The 15,712-nt window shown below is 43.2% G+C and overlaps 2 protein-coding genes across 3 annotated transcripts in view; one reads left to right on the forward strand and one right to left on the reverse strand.

Moving 5' to 3' along the window:
• The window catches only part of LOC109475327, a 37,799-nt gene that overhangs the window by 14,123 nt on the left and 7,964 nt on the right, over nt 1–15,712 (forward strand). The window lies entirely within an intron of this gene.
• LOC109475329 lies at nt 1,506–7,427 on the reverse strand. Its single transcript, XM_019775938.1, has 2 exons — nt 6,574–7,427; nt 1,506–3,163 (listed from the first exon to the last, which is right to left on the reverse strand). The coding sequence occupies exons 1-2, from the start codon at nt 6,916–6,918 to the stop codon at nt 2,861–2,863; spliced, it is 648 nt and encodes a 215-aa protein (XP_019631497.1). The 5' UTR covers nt 6,919–7,427; the 3' UTR covers nt 1,506–2,860.

Here is a 15,712-nt window from a genome sequence, read left to right on the forward strand (position 1 = left end):
CTCCAAGACCCCCTTCACCATAACAGATGCGCTTTACCCAAGAAGCGAGCAGAAAATCTTTAACACAGTAGATGTCTAACATTCTTAGACCTCCTTGATCAAGGTTTCCAATTATTGTTTTACGCTTAATCTTATCTTGTTTACCATTCCAAATAAAGTTAAACAAAGCATTATTTACCTCATTCTGTACTGATATAGGCATATGCAACATGTTCATATTATATGTTAATTTTGTAGCAGCTAAGGATTTAACAATGGTTATTCTACCATATATGGTTAAATTTCTTTGCCTCCATGTGTTGAGAATAATTTTTTAATTCCTTTACTTTGTCGTCCCAATTTAATTTACCTAGGGTTTTCTTACAGTGTCCAAAATATACACCCAGAGATTTGATAGGCTGTAGTGGCCGCTCAATCCCTTCCAGTTGTTTCTTTTTTCTTTCCATAGGCCTACCCATAATCCTTTTGTTTTGGATCTATTGAGTTTCAGACCTGTGACTTGATGGAATTGATCAATACAGTATTAAGCTTCAGTTAATGATTCCTCAGTAGATAGAAACAATGTTGTATCGTCAGCTACTTGACATACCTTAATATTATGTTCATCAATCATAATTCCTTTTACATTTTCATTTGATTGTATAACATGGAATAAAATTTCAGCAACAAATAAAAAAGGAGAGCGCTCAGTGGACAACCTTGCCTTATACCACGTTTGATCTGAATACAGGCTGTTCTCCATCCATTATTTAACACTGATGCGATACAGTCTGTGTATATTATTCTAACCCAGTTAACAAAAGTGGGACCAAAATTAAACTTATCCAGAACTTTGAACATGAAGTTGTGCTCAATGCTATCGAAAGCTTTCTCAAAATCCAGGAACAGGATCATTCCTGGTTTGTTTTTATCGTCACAGTAGTTTATAATGTCATTTACCAATCTAACATTTTGCCCGATAAATCGTCCTTTTATGTATGCCGTTTGGTCCTTGTTTATCAACTTATCCAGAATGGGTTTAATTCTGTTGGCAAGTATGAAGGCGAGAATTTTGTAATCCGTATTTAACAGACTTAAAGGTCTCCAGTTATTAAGAGACTATGGATCTCCTTTCTTGTAAAGTAATCTTAACATAGCTTTTCTAAAAGAACATGGTAGTTTCCCTTCATCTAGACTCACTGTTATGACATTATGTATTAAGGAACTTATCTGTGGCCAGAAAGTTTTATAAAATTCAGCGGGGAGTCCATCTGATCCTGGTGTTTTTCCATCTTTCATATTCATAACTGTCTGTTTCACATTCATATATATATATATGTATAGTGATAGGTTTTTCACAAATTTCTTTCTGTTCTTCAGTAAGTGTTTTTGGAATGTCTATTCTGTTTAGATATTCATCTATCTCATGATCTGCAATATTTTGGACGTATATAGAGTTTCATAAAAGTTACGACATTCATTTATATGGATGGTTGATCATTAATTTTTTGTGCTTTGTTTAGATAATGATGTTATACAATTTTGTGCTTGTTTCTTTTTTTCCAGATTCAAAAAATACTTGCTGGGTTTTTCTCCTTCAGTAATGTGTATTGTTTTTGCTCTGATCTGTTCTCCTTTGGCTCTATCTTCATAATTTTTTTTCCAATTTTTTCTTAGTAAAATCATACTCAGCTAGAATATGAGTGTCTAGATTTTCATCAATTTTTTCCTCAATTTCTTCTTATTTATTTAACAGATTTTTTTCTACAATATTTCTTTCCTTTGCTTTTTGTTTTGACCAGGAAATGGAAAATTCCTTTATATTTATTTTGCAGATTTCCCAGATAAGGTTCGGTTTATGACTTTTGAATTCGTTTTTTGTATCAGTTATAATTTTTTCTATCTCTTGTTTGTAGGTAGGATCATTTAGGTGGCTTACATTTAACATCCAAATTCCATTGCCCTGTGGTACTTTCTTAGTATACAGTTCAATGAATACAGCATTATGATCACTTCTTATAGCTGGATAATGTTCAGCTTTAGAAATATTTCTTATAAGTGTGCTTGATACAAGCCAGTAATCAAGTCTACAGGCAACTGCTGGTGTTCTTCTTTTCCAAGTATACTTCTTAAGTCTTGGATGTAATGTTCGGAAAATGCCAATTAAGTCAAAAGATCTACAGAAATCTTTTAACGCTTGGTTTTTTTCATTTGCGCATTTGCAGATCCACCTATTTTATCTAGGCTTGCATCAAATACGTCATTGAAGTCTCCACCAACAAGCATTGGATAGAGAGTCCAATCTTTGATCCAGTCTTGAATACCACACAAGAAATTTCTTCTTTCTATTGGATCATTGGGGGCATAAATACATAGCAAGGTGTAAGTCTCCTTATCATAGGTGAAATTTACAAGAATTTTTCTTCCTTCATTGTCAATTTTGTATTCAAGGATATCAAATGATGTTTTTTTTATTAAAAAGGATACTGACACTTTTGCTGTGATTTGTTCCAAAAGAATGTATGGTTTTGCCTCCCCATTGCTTATCTATGCGTTGTTGTATATCACTTGTCAGGTATGTTTCTTGTAAAAGGCATATATCAGCTTTTTTTGTTTCAACCATAATAGTATTTGATTTCGTTTGCTATAATTTCTTAATCCTCTACAATTTAATGATATTAGTTTCAATTTTTCCAGTCCCATCTTACTGAAAGAGATGGATGGGTATTGTTTGAGAAGAATTTACCTGACATGTTGATAAAAATAATACACAATTGCTAGTGTTCTTAGTGCTTTGTTTCTGTTTACCATGCAACTGTCTCTGATCCTTGAGCCAGTTTTCTATTGTAGGCTGTCCAGAGTCTGATGGCTTACATGTTCCCTAGGGCTTGTCTTTAGAGCTGTCATCACCCTTCTTTTGTTTACTGTGTTTATCAGAGTTCTTGTGTCTGCGATTCTTGCTTCTGCTTCTTGTGTAGGGTACCGTGATACATGGTGCTGATGTTGGTGGTTCTTCGATGCCAGGAGAGGTGTCTCTGCTCTGCTCGTCACTTCCACAGCTACCATCTGACTGCTCACCATCTAACTGCCCACCATCTAGCTGCTCGCCATCTGGCTGCTCACCATCAGAGTCTATGTCAAGGCTGCATGCAGGGTCACCACGCTTGTGACCAGGCTTCCTGCACTGAATACATACCACTGTCTTGTCACACATGCTCTTATGGTGGCCTGTTTCAAAGCAGTTGCTGCAGATGAGCCTACGTGTTTGGATGGCCTCTTTTTCCTCCCTGTGGTAAAATTCAGCCAGGAAGAGCCCTCTCTCTCTCTCTCTCTAGTCCCGTGACCTCAGAGGTCGTAGGGGCATCACGACATCCAGCAGTGATCCAGGCCCATCCTGTCCTGTCCTCGGCCTCCCTGATCAGTTGTGCTGTGCTCAGGCCAGTCCACTTATTGATGTTGTCTAGCCAGGTCTTTCTTGGCCTTCCCCGCTTCCTTCCTCCAGCTACAGTGCCTTGCAAGATGGTCTTCGCCAGCGTGTTGTGTCGGCAAACGTGCCCGAACCACATCAGCTTTCGCTGCTTGACAGTTGACAGGAGGGATTGTTGTTTGCCGCAGACTTCCTCTACTTCCTGTCGCACCGACTCGTTGGTCCTCCGTTGCAAGTAGGAGATGCCAAGTATCCTCCGTAAGCACTTCATCTCGAAGGCTTCTATACGGCGCTCTGCTTCTGCTGTTGTGGTCCAGCTTTCACAGCCGTAGAGGAAGATGGATGCAACAAGTGACTTGTAGAGGTTGATCTTGACTGGCAGGCTGATGTTCTTACTCTGCAGGATGGGGCTTAGTTTAGCAAGTGCTGCTGTTGCTTGTGCAATTCTTGCTCTGATTTCCTGTGTGGATGTACCCTCCCTGTTCAGGATCGAGCCGAGGTATTTGAAGGAGTCCACATCTTCAAGGACTTCGCCGCCCATAGACACCGTAGTTCTTGCATCTGGTGTTGGGCCATTGATCATGCCTTTGCTCTTAGATGTGCTGACTTCCATACCATAGGCGGTACTCCTGCTTTCCACTCGGGTTGAAAGATCTTGGTGTTCGTCTTCAGAGCCCGCCATCAAGTCTATGTCGTCAGCAAAACGCAAGTTAGAAAGTTGTCTTCCCCCTATGGAGATGGATGATTCAAAGTCAGTCAGAGCTTCTTGCATGATGTTTTCTAGGAACACATTGAAGAGAGCTGGGGAGAGGAGGCACCCTTGACGGACTCCAACTGTAGTTCTGAAGAAATCACCGAGTTGGTTGTTGTGGAGAACCGCACTGGTTGCATTGTCGTAAAGTGACTTGATGATAGCCACCAGAGACTCGTCTATGTTGTAGTCTCTCATAACTTTCCAGAGGCCCTCGTGCCACACCCGGTCGAACGCTTTCTTGAAGTCTATAAAGTTGTGCCGTATCTCCCTTTGGTGGTCCAGATGTTTCTCCACCAGCATCCTGATGTTGAAGATTTGCTCCAATGTGCTCCTTCCAGCCCTGAAGCCTGCCTGTTCTTCAGTGAGTATCTCCTCTACTTTGGGCTTGAGTCTGTTGAGGATGACACGTAGCATGACCTTACTCAGGTGGCTGATTAAGCTAATGGTACGATAGTTCTGACAGAGTCGTGGGTTGCCTTTCTTGGGTAGTGGAATGATTAAAGATTGTGTACATTCCCTTGGCCATTCTTTCTTCTCCAAGATCTTTTGGCAAAGATTGGTTAACACCTTTACCATAGCCGGTCAACCATACTTGATGAGCTCACCAGGGATGTTGTCGACTCCTGGTGCTTTCCCTGCTTTTAAGGTGCGGATGGCTTCCTCAACCTCCTCTGGTAAGACTTGGGCTTCTTCTTCCTCATCAACCTGTCTGGGCATGTTGTTCTGTAAGATGGATACATCTGGGTTCAGTTTGTAGTTGTAAAGTTCCTGGCAGTATTCTGTCCATCTGGTCAGGATGGCACTGTCTTCTGTTAGTAGCTGGCCGTTCTTATCCTCGATGACAGATGTCTTCTGCTGTGGAGGATTTGTTATTGTTCTTAGTGTGGCATATGCTATTTTGCTGTCACCTCTAGCTAGTCCCCCCTGGATGATATCGCACTGGTCTGAAATCCATCTTTCCTTCGCTTTCTTCATTTCAGATCTGATGGTGATGTTAACTGTGCGGTATTGGTCTATGGCCTCTGGTTTAGACTTCTTTGTTTTCTTCAGTTCTCGTCTTTTATCACAGAGGTTTAGAATGTTATCAGTGATCCAGGGCTTCTTCTTCTTCCTCGGCTTTCCAAGCACCTTCCCGGCAGTTTCATGCATTGCTTCCTTTATGTCTTCAGTGAGGGCATTGATGTCATCCTGTAGCAGGTTTAATGCTGCAAACCTGCCGCCAAGCTGAGCTTCGAAGTCAGCAGCTATGGCTGGATCTTGTAGTTTCTTCAGGTCATAGCGGATCCTAGGGCTCTTCTGTTTTTTTTGGCTTCTTAGCTTTAGTTTCAGGTTCATTAGTACCATGTCGTGGTCGCTGCCGACGTCTGCCCCTGGGAACGTCCTTGTCTGTGCCATATTAATGCTTGACTTGAAGCGGCGTGGAGTGAGGATGAAGTCAATCTGGTTGTGGACCCTCCCGTTGGGAGAATGCCAAGTTGTGCACCTTGATGGCTTATGGCGATGGTGTGTGTTGGCCAGTGTGAGTTTCTGGCTGTGTGCGAATTCCAAGAGTCTATAGCCTCTGTCATTCGTCTCGCCAATCCCACAGCGACCCACAGTTCCTGCCCATTGCTCGTAAGCGTCAGGACCCACTTTGGCGTTCCAGTCTCCCTGCACGATAAGGAAGTCCTTCTTGTTGGAGTTATTGATGGTGTTCCTTAGTTCTTCGTAGAAGGTTTCAATAGTCTCATCATCGTGCTCAGATGTTGGTGCGTACACTTGAATGATGGTGATATTGAGTGGCTTGGCTGCCATCCGGATTGAGATGATTCTGCTGTTAACTGGCGTGCAGCTGATAACAGAGTTGGAACATGTTGCGTGCACAATGAAGGCAACTCCATGGATGTGCTTGCTATCGTCTCCGCTGAACCACACCTTGTGTCCTTCATCTGTCTGTGTTTCCCCAGAGCCTGTCCATCTCACCTCTGCCAATCCCAGAACATCCCAGTTGTACCGTTCTAGCTCGTGGGTTAGCTCATTGATCTTGCCAGTCGCATACAATGTTCGGACATTCCAAGTTCCAATTGCTGTTGTTCCCCTATGTAAGTTGATCTTATTGTGTGTGCCAGTAGCATACTTCTCACCTCTGTCCTGGCACACGCTGACGTGAGGCGCGGTCGTTGTTTCACCGGGACTCGACCGATCCGGCATGTAAATCATTGTCTGACAGGAAGAGCCCTACTGACATCCTTTTCCGAAGGGGAGTAGCAGGCTTCTCAATATATAGAAATCTTCTTCCTGGTAGGAAGCGGATTAACTTGCCGTCTTTATTTCTTGCCCTTTCGTCGATGACACGACTAGTGAGCTTGTAGCCACGTGAGCGTAGTGTTTTGGCTATTTCTTCGTTGTCATAAGACAAAGGAATGTTACTTACTACGACTCTTGTTGAGGTTGCGGCTTGTCGGACAACATGTGGGTTTTTTTGTAACAGGCTTGCTTCCTGCCCTCGTAGCGTGATCGCTCCGGCTTGAATAAGCTTCAGGCGTGCGTCGATGGATTGTGGATACAGCCGCCAAAAAGCGTTTCCTCTTCCTTGCGGTTGTGCGCCAATTATCGATATGGGACCGGACACATCCTCAGCAGCTAGGCAGATTTTAAGACAGCTTAGAGGATCGTCTTCGTTGTTGAGGGCGATGTCAGAGGTCTGCACAAATACAGGTTCGACTCTCCCCGATGTCTGCTGTCTCTGCTCTTGGGGAGGGGGGCTGGGCGGCGCCATTTTGGAACGTCACCGACTGTGTCTGCAAGACTTCGGCTCTGCAGGTTCTCGATTTCACCAAACGTCCGAAAAAAAGTCGTAATGTTCCTTGTGTCACCAGGGACGGATACAAGTGGTGGACGTGTATGAAGCTTAGCCAAAAACTTGCAAACAAATTATTTTTCGAGATACGAAATCACGAGCGAATTAGAAGGCAGCCATATTGGACCGATGCATGATGGGAATCTGAAGGGGAGATAGGAATTCCAATATCCCCTAGGAGGATTCCGGATCCCCCCGGATTCCAATCTCCCCTGTGACATATATATATCAAGATCTGTCATACGGGATGCAACAATGTTTGGCAGGTCAATAGGAACGGTACAGAAGTTTGTGTTAGTTTGACTTTAGGCCCCTGGTGATTGAACCTGGTACTGCACTATGATATTTTTTATATTGTCGGCGCAGGATGGTTTGTGGATTTGATGTCCAGGTAAGTAGTTATTGATGTAAGGGTTTAGTGGAAACCCTAAAACATTGAAGTGCTTTTACGCGTCGTGCATAAGCAGTACGTATAATTGCAGCCTGCCTACATAGAACAATACGCTGTAAGCACGTTCAGTTCACTTGCCACTTGCGCAACGAACGATGCACGCAACCACTCACGGCCAGGCGTGGCGTAAAGACCACGTACTTACACCTTGCACAGCCGCGTGAGTGACGTGCGTTGACCTACTGCCTCCCTCTGCTCTTGTCAGTCTTTTTCCCCACGTTTTCAGAACGTGGCGGACGTGGCCACCCGAAAACAACGTACGGACAAAAAACACGTACGGCGGGTTGTGCCCCTCGGTGAGGGGTTATTAACACCCGAGGTTCTAAAATCATTTGGCGTTGCACCCTTTCGACTAGAAATATACGTTTCCGAGACTCTGAAGACCACACGAATGAGCAATGTTCCAGATTGCTCCTAACAAACATCGTGTACAGAGCATTGCGAACATCAATGTTAGCGTTTACACTAATAGCCCGCTGATGATACCAGTCATGGAATTTGCCTTGGCTACTATTTTCACAACATGGCTATTCCACAGAACATATGGTTGCAAAATGACCCATAGGTCGTCCATGCTACGATGGTCAAATCCGGTCCCATTTTTCCTAACACGCTGCTCATAAATATTCAATGTCAATCATTCATTTCGCCCTTGACAACAGTAGCTGATTGGTTAACACGTTTCAAGGCGTGGACAAGAAATGTTTTGATCGCACCTCGCCCAGCAAGATTTTCCCGCGAGCTTGTCTTTTGAAATGCGTGCCTCGTCTCCGCCTCCATTGTTCTTCACTTCGCACGTTTTAACAATGACCCGGTCTTCATCTGTGTCTCAAATTTTACCTCTACGGTTACTGTAATTCCTGATTTGTTAAGTGTCAGTTAATTTTAGGACTTTGCCAATCACTATTCCATCGCTAAGACTTCATCACCGCAAGTATTTGATCGTTTCCTCCCCCTTTCCCCGAATCTTGCGGGACTAAACAAAACGTTACGTTACGATCGCAAATCACGCCTTACAAGTTCTTGACTACAAATGAACACAACGTACAAGTAATCCATACAGTAACAATCAATACATTAGTGTTCGTAGGGAAATAGAAATTTATCATACAAAAAGTAGTTATTTTTTTTACAAATGCTCTGCATAAACGTACCACAGGAAAAATAATGCAGAAACAATGGCGTCACAGCTACGCTTTGAAATTCTACGGCTTGTTTACATTAGGACTTTTATGAATATTAGCTTATAATTTTCGGCTTACAAGATCTCGATAAATCTACAGACACAGTAAGGCGTTCATATTGTGCAACTAGGAGACAATATTGACAAAAAAGGAACCTACTAAAGGCAGCGTCATCAAAATTCCAAGCGTCCAGAAAAGAAATAAAATGACCGCCCGAAGTTACAGCTTCACAAACGAGTTACGGCTACGAGAAATGTGACATAAATCTGCTAAATTCCGGGGTAAAAGTTCAGTCGAAAGTTTAATGGCATGTGTACTTCAAAATGTAAAGCGTTAGTAGTGTTATACGGCTGTAAGACGGGACGGAAATTCGGGAACAAATAATTTGCAGGCATAGTCAAAGAAAGGACAAATTTTTGAAAACATTCGAGTCAACATTTGCGCTAAAAATACGATCAAACGTTACAATGGTAAGCTATGGTATCTGCAGGTCTCGATTGCGTCCTAGATATCACTTACCCCTATCCAAGGGCAATGACGCCGGGCTTGGCTGTAAGCTGGTCCACGGGCGCCCAAAAATTGAAAAAAACTTGGCGTGCATATGCAGCGGCTTGCTGCCGCTACCCTGGAAGCCAAACTCGTTTTCCGGGCCCCTCGCCCACTGGTGTAAATTACCGCTACCGGGGAGTCTAGCCGGGGGGGGGGGGGCTACTAGTTGTAGTTTTATTTACATTTGGCGTTGCACGTAAACAGTGGACATTTTCTTGTTGTTTTCATGATTTTTAATGCATCAGCCGTGTTCACATCGCTAAAATCTAGAGCCGTGAGCTTGCCCATAATTTTTCCCCAACCGTTATACTTGTAATTTCTAACCGCGATACTAGCAACATCGTTTCAATCCCTTCTTTATGTATACGAAGACAAGCCTTTTAGACCGCCTAAAACCCACCACCTTCTCGTCGGAACAGATTTTTTGTCAATTCTCACTTTTAAAATTGCCCCGCCTCTCAATCTCAAGCTTGGAAAACAAAAGCGGTGTGGCCAGAATTTGCATGTAACTGCACTCGAGAACAATGAAGCCCGATAATCAGTCTCTTTGAGGGACGCCGGCGTAGCTGATTATAGCTGAAAACAAAGTCTTACTTCCACGTGAAACCTCAGAGTAAAGGGTACATATGATATTTTGGCTTATAACTTTTGATCTAATAAGGATTTTTTGACGAAAACACCAAAAATCGAAAGGGCACAGTCCCGCCGCCATCTTGATGACGCGTTCTTGTTGTTCTATGGAGGCTCACGGGAATCATACCCCAATCTAGGCCGAAATCTACCCCGAAATTTACGAAAATGATCTTAGATTTCGCAGACATCGAGTTTACTACCATAGAATAAAAAAAATATTGGTGAGATTATAGATTAGGACTTCAACTAATGTTTAGCGCATAAATTGGAAAAAAAATCCTTACTAGAAAGGTCACAAGGTTCAAAGTTCAATTGCTAAAAGTTGCCGGAACTGAACACTAGCGTAAGAAGGACTTTTTGAACGCTGTAATTTGCTGTCACGTTTTTACTTCATATTATATACAAAGTCAACCTGTCTTCTTTTCAATTCTTACTGTTGTATCTCGACATGATATTCCGATCATGCGTTATTTTGAGAGATATCACGGTGGTCAAAATTGGGCCCCGATCTCCCCACCTGCAATAGAACCCGAACCGTGTTCGATCTGACGTAATTCGAATGGAACGGTGTTCGAAATGGGGTCACCCGCGGTCATTTACAGTAAACATAGGTATTACGGCCCCTTTTTACATGTGTACCTCCTAACAGAAAAACATCCACCTTTTAACAAATATAAACCATTTCCTGGACAACTGCATGTCTGCCTTCATTTTGTAGTGGGCTGGAACATGAAACGAAGCTACTGCCGTTATCGTGGGTGACCTTGAAGATCGCAATGCTTGTACTCATCAGCCTAAATAAACACTAGTCATATTCATTCCGTATAACATGCGTCCAAAACTCGTTTAAGATTGGAAGCATGGAGAGTCCAACATATCTCATTGACTGCTCAAAATGACCGTAACGGGTTTGTCCAAAATCGTGTCTTAGGGATTTTCGAAAAAGGACCTTGATTTTGAATTATGAGCAATTGAGTGCGAAAAATGTCAAAAAATGCCGTTTTTTCACATTTATGTCGACAAAAACTACACTTAAAATCAGAAATTCAAAAATTCCTAAGACACGATTTTTGATCTTATTCCTAGTCGTCTAAAAATGTAAAAATCGGGGATTTGGGGTAACATACGTAGCCAATCTTAAACGATGTTTGCCTAAAAACATGACTCGGACTGTCTCGGACTGGCGCTCCAAATCCCGCAAAAAATCGTCTTTCGGAGCGAGATTTTTCAAAATTAGTAATTTAACTTAAACAACTAACATTAAACCTATGTAAACACGATAATTTCATTTTATTTTGACAAAATTTACCCTTCAATACTATTTGTTTATTTTCAAGTGGTTTACGGGTAGTTCAAAACAGGCCAAACTTGCGTCTTGTAACCTGATACGTTTTCGAACCCCCCTAGCAATGGGAAAGAATACCGTAGTGACAGACCGCCGTGTATTTGCAGTGTTTACTTGTGCATAGTGCCTGGGTACAGGCACGAGGTAGGCACCCCGCGGTGAGTGGGCGGCGCACTCAGCCATAGCAACGCGGACAAAAGGCTTGCAACCGGACCATCGTGTGCTGTCAACATAAGATACGTTTTAAAAATGTGGTATGTGTATGGGATTGGTCGGTTGGAACGGGTCAGGCGTAACAACTTGCATTTGGAAGGATGAAACGACATATTACATCTCAATAATCATACATGGCTTTGACGTCATCTTGTTGTTTGGAACATATATAGTAGAGGGGATTCTACCGACATCTTGCACACGCAGTCGTCCCTCAGTAAGACATCTGGGGCTGCATAGTTCCCTTTAGAACTTTTATTCAGCCTATCACACGACGGGTTTCGCCTGTGTGGGTTCTTCAAGTGTACAGAGGCTGATGTAAATCAATGCTGAAAATCGTGAATGGCCCCGCGTAATGGATAAAATACAGAATTGTACACACAGTGTTTCATGACTTTGCTTATAAACTAAACCATTATTCTTTACATTTAATAATCGACTAGGTCAGAGGTCAGGCCGACGGGCGGCCGCCTTTTTCTTGAGCTCCTCTACCGTTTCCCTTTTTTGTTCCCTTCCACCCCTTTATGCATCTTTTCTCTTCTACTTTCTTCAGTACAATACAGTTAACGAGTAATGAAGCCCTAGGACAACCCTGTGTGGCGTGATTTTCCCTTTTTAAGTAGTTTAACTCGTAACCATGGTAACCCCTCCTCCCCATCTATAGGAACATGTCTGTACAGGCATCCAAAATTTACCGGTGAGACCGTTCCATGTTATTTCTTTAAAACCTATATACAAAATAGTTTACAAACTAGCAGTAGCATCCAACTCATTATTTTTACTAATATAACTATTTGTCTGCCTCCCGCGCGCCTCCAATTAATTCCAACATCAACACTAGAGTTCGGAGGTCTCATGCCTTCGACAGTGTGATATTGTTTTGGTGGGTGTTGTGTGGATGTATAGTGTAGTGTAGGCTTTTTGAAGATGATTATCGTAGTTATAGTGGTCAGAGAGTCTTTTTGTGAACGAAGCAACATACTATTTACCTAGCCTGTACCATGTCTTTCTACGGAATGTAGAATTCGTCATTTGGTACAGGGGTGCCTTGAGCATATGCTCAAAGAATAACATTTTGCAGCTTTGGCACACATCACTTGAAAATGGTGTGAAACAGGTCTTTTCTGCTATTTTCAGTAATAGTGGGCGAGTCAAATTTTGAGTTGGAGAAAAGTTTTAAGTTTTTCATAATGTAATTTACCAACTCAGATGAACTTTCATGCAGATGAGTTTTTGATAGCCTATAGTCTGTCAACAGCATAACTTGAGAAAGCTTAGGTGGATTATCTTGATATTAGGTAGGTGGGTAGGTCTTGATGAGACCTGGAAATGATTACAAATTGGACCCCCTAGCGGCTTGTTGTGGTACTGCAGCTGAACTTCCGGTTTTGATATGTCATGAATCACACATGCTGGGGTGACGAAATCTGGATGGTAGGTAGCTCTTTTGCTGGGGAAGAAGTGGCGTGAGCTTGGGCCCCCCTAGCGGCTTGGTCAGGAACTGTAGGGCTATCTGTTAATTCAAAAGAGGATAACTCAAGAACCGGTGGACGGATCGTCGTGATTTTTGGTATGTTGGTAGCTTACGTGATGGTGGTATAATTATGCGGCAAGTATGCAAATCTGAATGTAATTTGCATAAGTAATGGAGAAATTCTATAAATCAGCTGCATTACATTGTAGGACTAGTCAAGCTTGTGACATGTAATTGAGAACGAGAGAAACACAGGAAGATATTGATTATGTAAGTTAACACTTAATTTGCATAATTAATGAGAAAATGTAATAATTCCATAATGCTAACTGCCTGGAATTTCATACTTGGGGTTGCTGGTGTCTTTTCCAAATTTAAAGTGACCAGTGTTACTGCAGTAACGTACGGACCTCCCACGACGCCCTTTTCTTAACTTGATCTTCCTATCGTCAACGGTAACTTGCTCAGCAAAAATCGTGAACATCCATTTGCAGATTCACGAATTATCCCGCTAACAACAATAACGACCACCACAAAAGGTCAAATTCAATGACATGGAAACCCCCACGGGGCCCGTCTTTGAACTTGACCTCGGCATTCTCAACGGTAACTTGCCCACTAAAAATCATGAACATCCATTTAAGGATACTTGAGATATCTTGTACACAAGGAAAAAACACCAAAAACCAAGGTCAACTACAGTGACGTAGGAACCCCCCACGAAACCAATTTTTGGCCTTGACAATGGCCACCCCCAAGACAACCTGCCTGCCAAAAATCGTGAACCACGGACCATGCCTTTAAACTTTATCGTGCATAATCTACAAAACAGGCCGAAAGCGATTGCATAGCCTTCTCGTCGAAGGCAATAAGACTGCGTAGGCAGGAGTCAAAATGTGTGGACGTGGAAGGCGGCAATTTTATTCATGGCGTGGCGCTTCCTCCTACCTATTAGGAGAGAACGCCTGCAGGTCGAGCATGCCACCAACAATTCTGCTTTTGAGTGCCATTTTCTGGTTACCCACTGTATTACCATACTGTTTTGTCTGACTTGCCCCCCCCCCTTTATCGTCAGGGATGAAGGCTACAACAGCAACCAAACACTCTACAGCCTGTTTCCATTAACCCCATTGCTGGACAATAGACGTGCTGACTTCACTAACCCAGTAGTACTTTCCATATTTTTTAACTCTAAAGTTTTACCTTTAGCACCCTTTTGCAGACCTAAGCTCACCCTTTTTATGTAGTCCTCATAATTCTTCTGTCTGGAGATGTGGAGTTCAATCCAGACCCTAGGACAGCGAAGTACCCCTGCGGCGTATGCCATCGAGCCGTGTGAGAAAAGGAGGACGGCCGGAAAGCCATCTGCTGTGACTCGTGTGATGTCTGGTACCATACCGACTGCATGGGCATGTCAGCACCGGTTTATAATACCATCAATAACCCTAGTGTGTCCTGGATTTGCTGCTCCTGCCGCTTACCGAACTTCAGATCCAGTCTTTTCAACTCTACAGTTTTTGAAAGTTCGAATTGTTTCTCTTCCTTTGATACCAGCACCCCTTCTACTAGTCCAGCAAGATCTATCGGCTCCCCTGTAGCCACTTCTTCGCCCATTGGTTATAGTGTTACACCACCACCTCGAGACCGTACACTTACCAAGCCAGTCAGGACCTGTGTTGTCAATTTTCAATCTATTCGCAACAAGGTGCCTGAACTGCACGCATTCTGCGAAGCTGTGCAACCAGACATAGTCGTTGGCACCGAGACCTTGCTGGACCCTTCAGTGAATAGCAGTGAAGTGTTCCCTGACAACTACAACATGTTCAGGCCGGGGAGGGAGGGTGCTCATCGCTGTCAAAAACAACATTATAGCGACTCACCACCCCGACCCGGACTGCAACTGCGAACTGACGTGGGTCCGGGTCCATCTGGCTAACAGCAAGTCAATATATATTAGGGCCTACTATCCCCCCCCCCCTCTGCTGATCATGATGATTTTGTAGCACTGGGAAGATCGGTGCTAGCAAATGCGGGAAAAACAACAATGCCCACATCTGGCTGGCAGGTGACTTCAACCTGCCAGATGCGACATGGAATCCCGAAGTCGATTTAGTTACTTCTTAACCATCCAGTCTCACGGGAAATTACATCAGCCTTGCCAGCGACTGTGGCCTGGAACAAATGGTCTGTGATACAACATACACTAGGGGGCAGGCTTCGAACACCCTGGACTTGTTTATCACCACGAATTTTCACCTTAGTGAAGAGAGTCAAAATAGTGCCAGGTCTCAGTGATCATGACATCCCGCTGATTAATGTTCATGCCAAGCCCCAGACATCTAACTCTTGTGGGCCACTGATATACCTGTGGAGGAAAGCTGACACTGCTGCTCTCCAACAGGATATGTTATCGTTCAGCCGTGACTTTACAGACCAAGCACGGAACAATACTGCCTCAGAAAACTGGCAACTGTTTAAGGCAGCCATGACTAATGCTGCCAATAAACATGTTCCCAGGAAAAAAGTGAGGCGACAATCACACAAACCCTGGATAACATCCACGATCCGCAAAGCAATGCGCAAACGGTGAGAACATTTTTGCTAAGGCTAGAAAAACCAACTCCACTGAAGCCTGGGCAAAGTTCAAGAGGTGTAGGAAGGGGGTTAAGCAGAGAGAGTCCCATAGGGATTATGTTTCAAACTAACTGGAAACCAACATAGAGGATAATCCAAAGGCAGGACTCTACTGGTTCGTCAGCCCTGAGACATCAAGGGGTGCTTACATCTGACCCTTGGTAATGATGATGCGTTTGGGGCGAAGTTTGAGTCAGTGCTCTCCATATATCATTAAATATTTCTATATA

The sequence above is a fragment of the Branchiostoma belcheri genome, unplaced genomic scaffold (genome assembly GCF_001625305.1).
Source record: "Branchiostoma belcheri isolate BF01 breed outbred unplaced genomic scaffold, Haploidv18h27 scaffold331, whole genome shotgun sequence".
NCBI classification, from domain to species: Eukaryota; Metazoa; Chordata; class Leptocardii; order Amphioxiformes; family Branchiostomatidae; genus Branchiostoma; species Branchiostoma belcheri.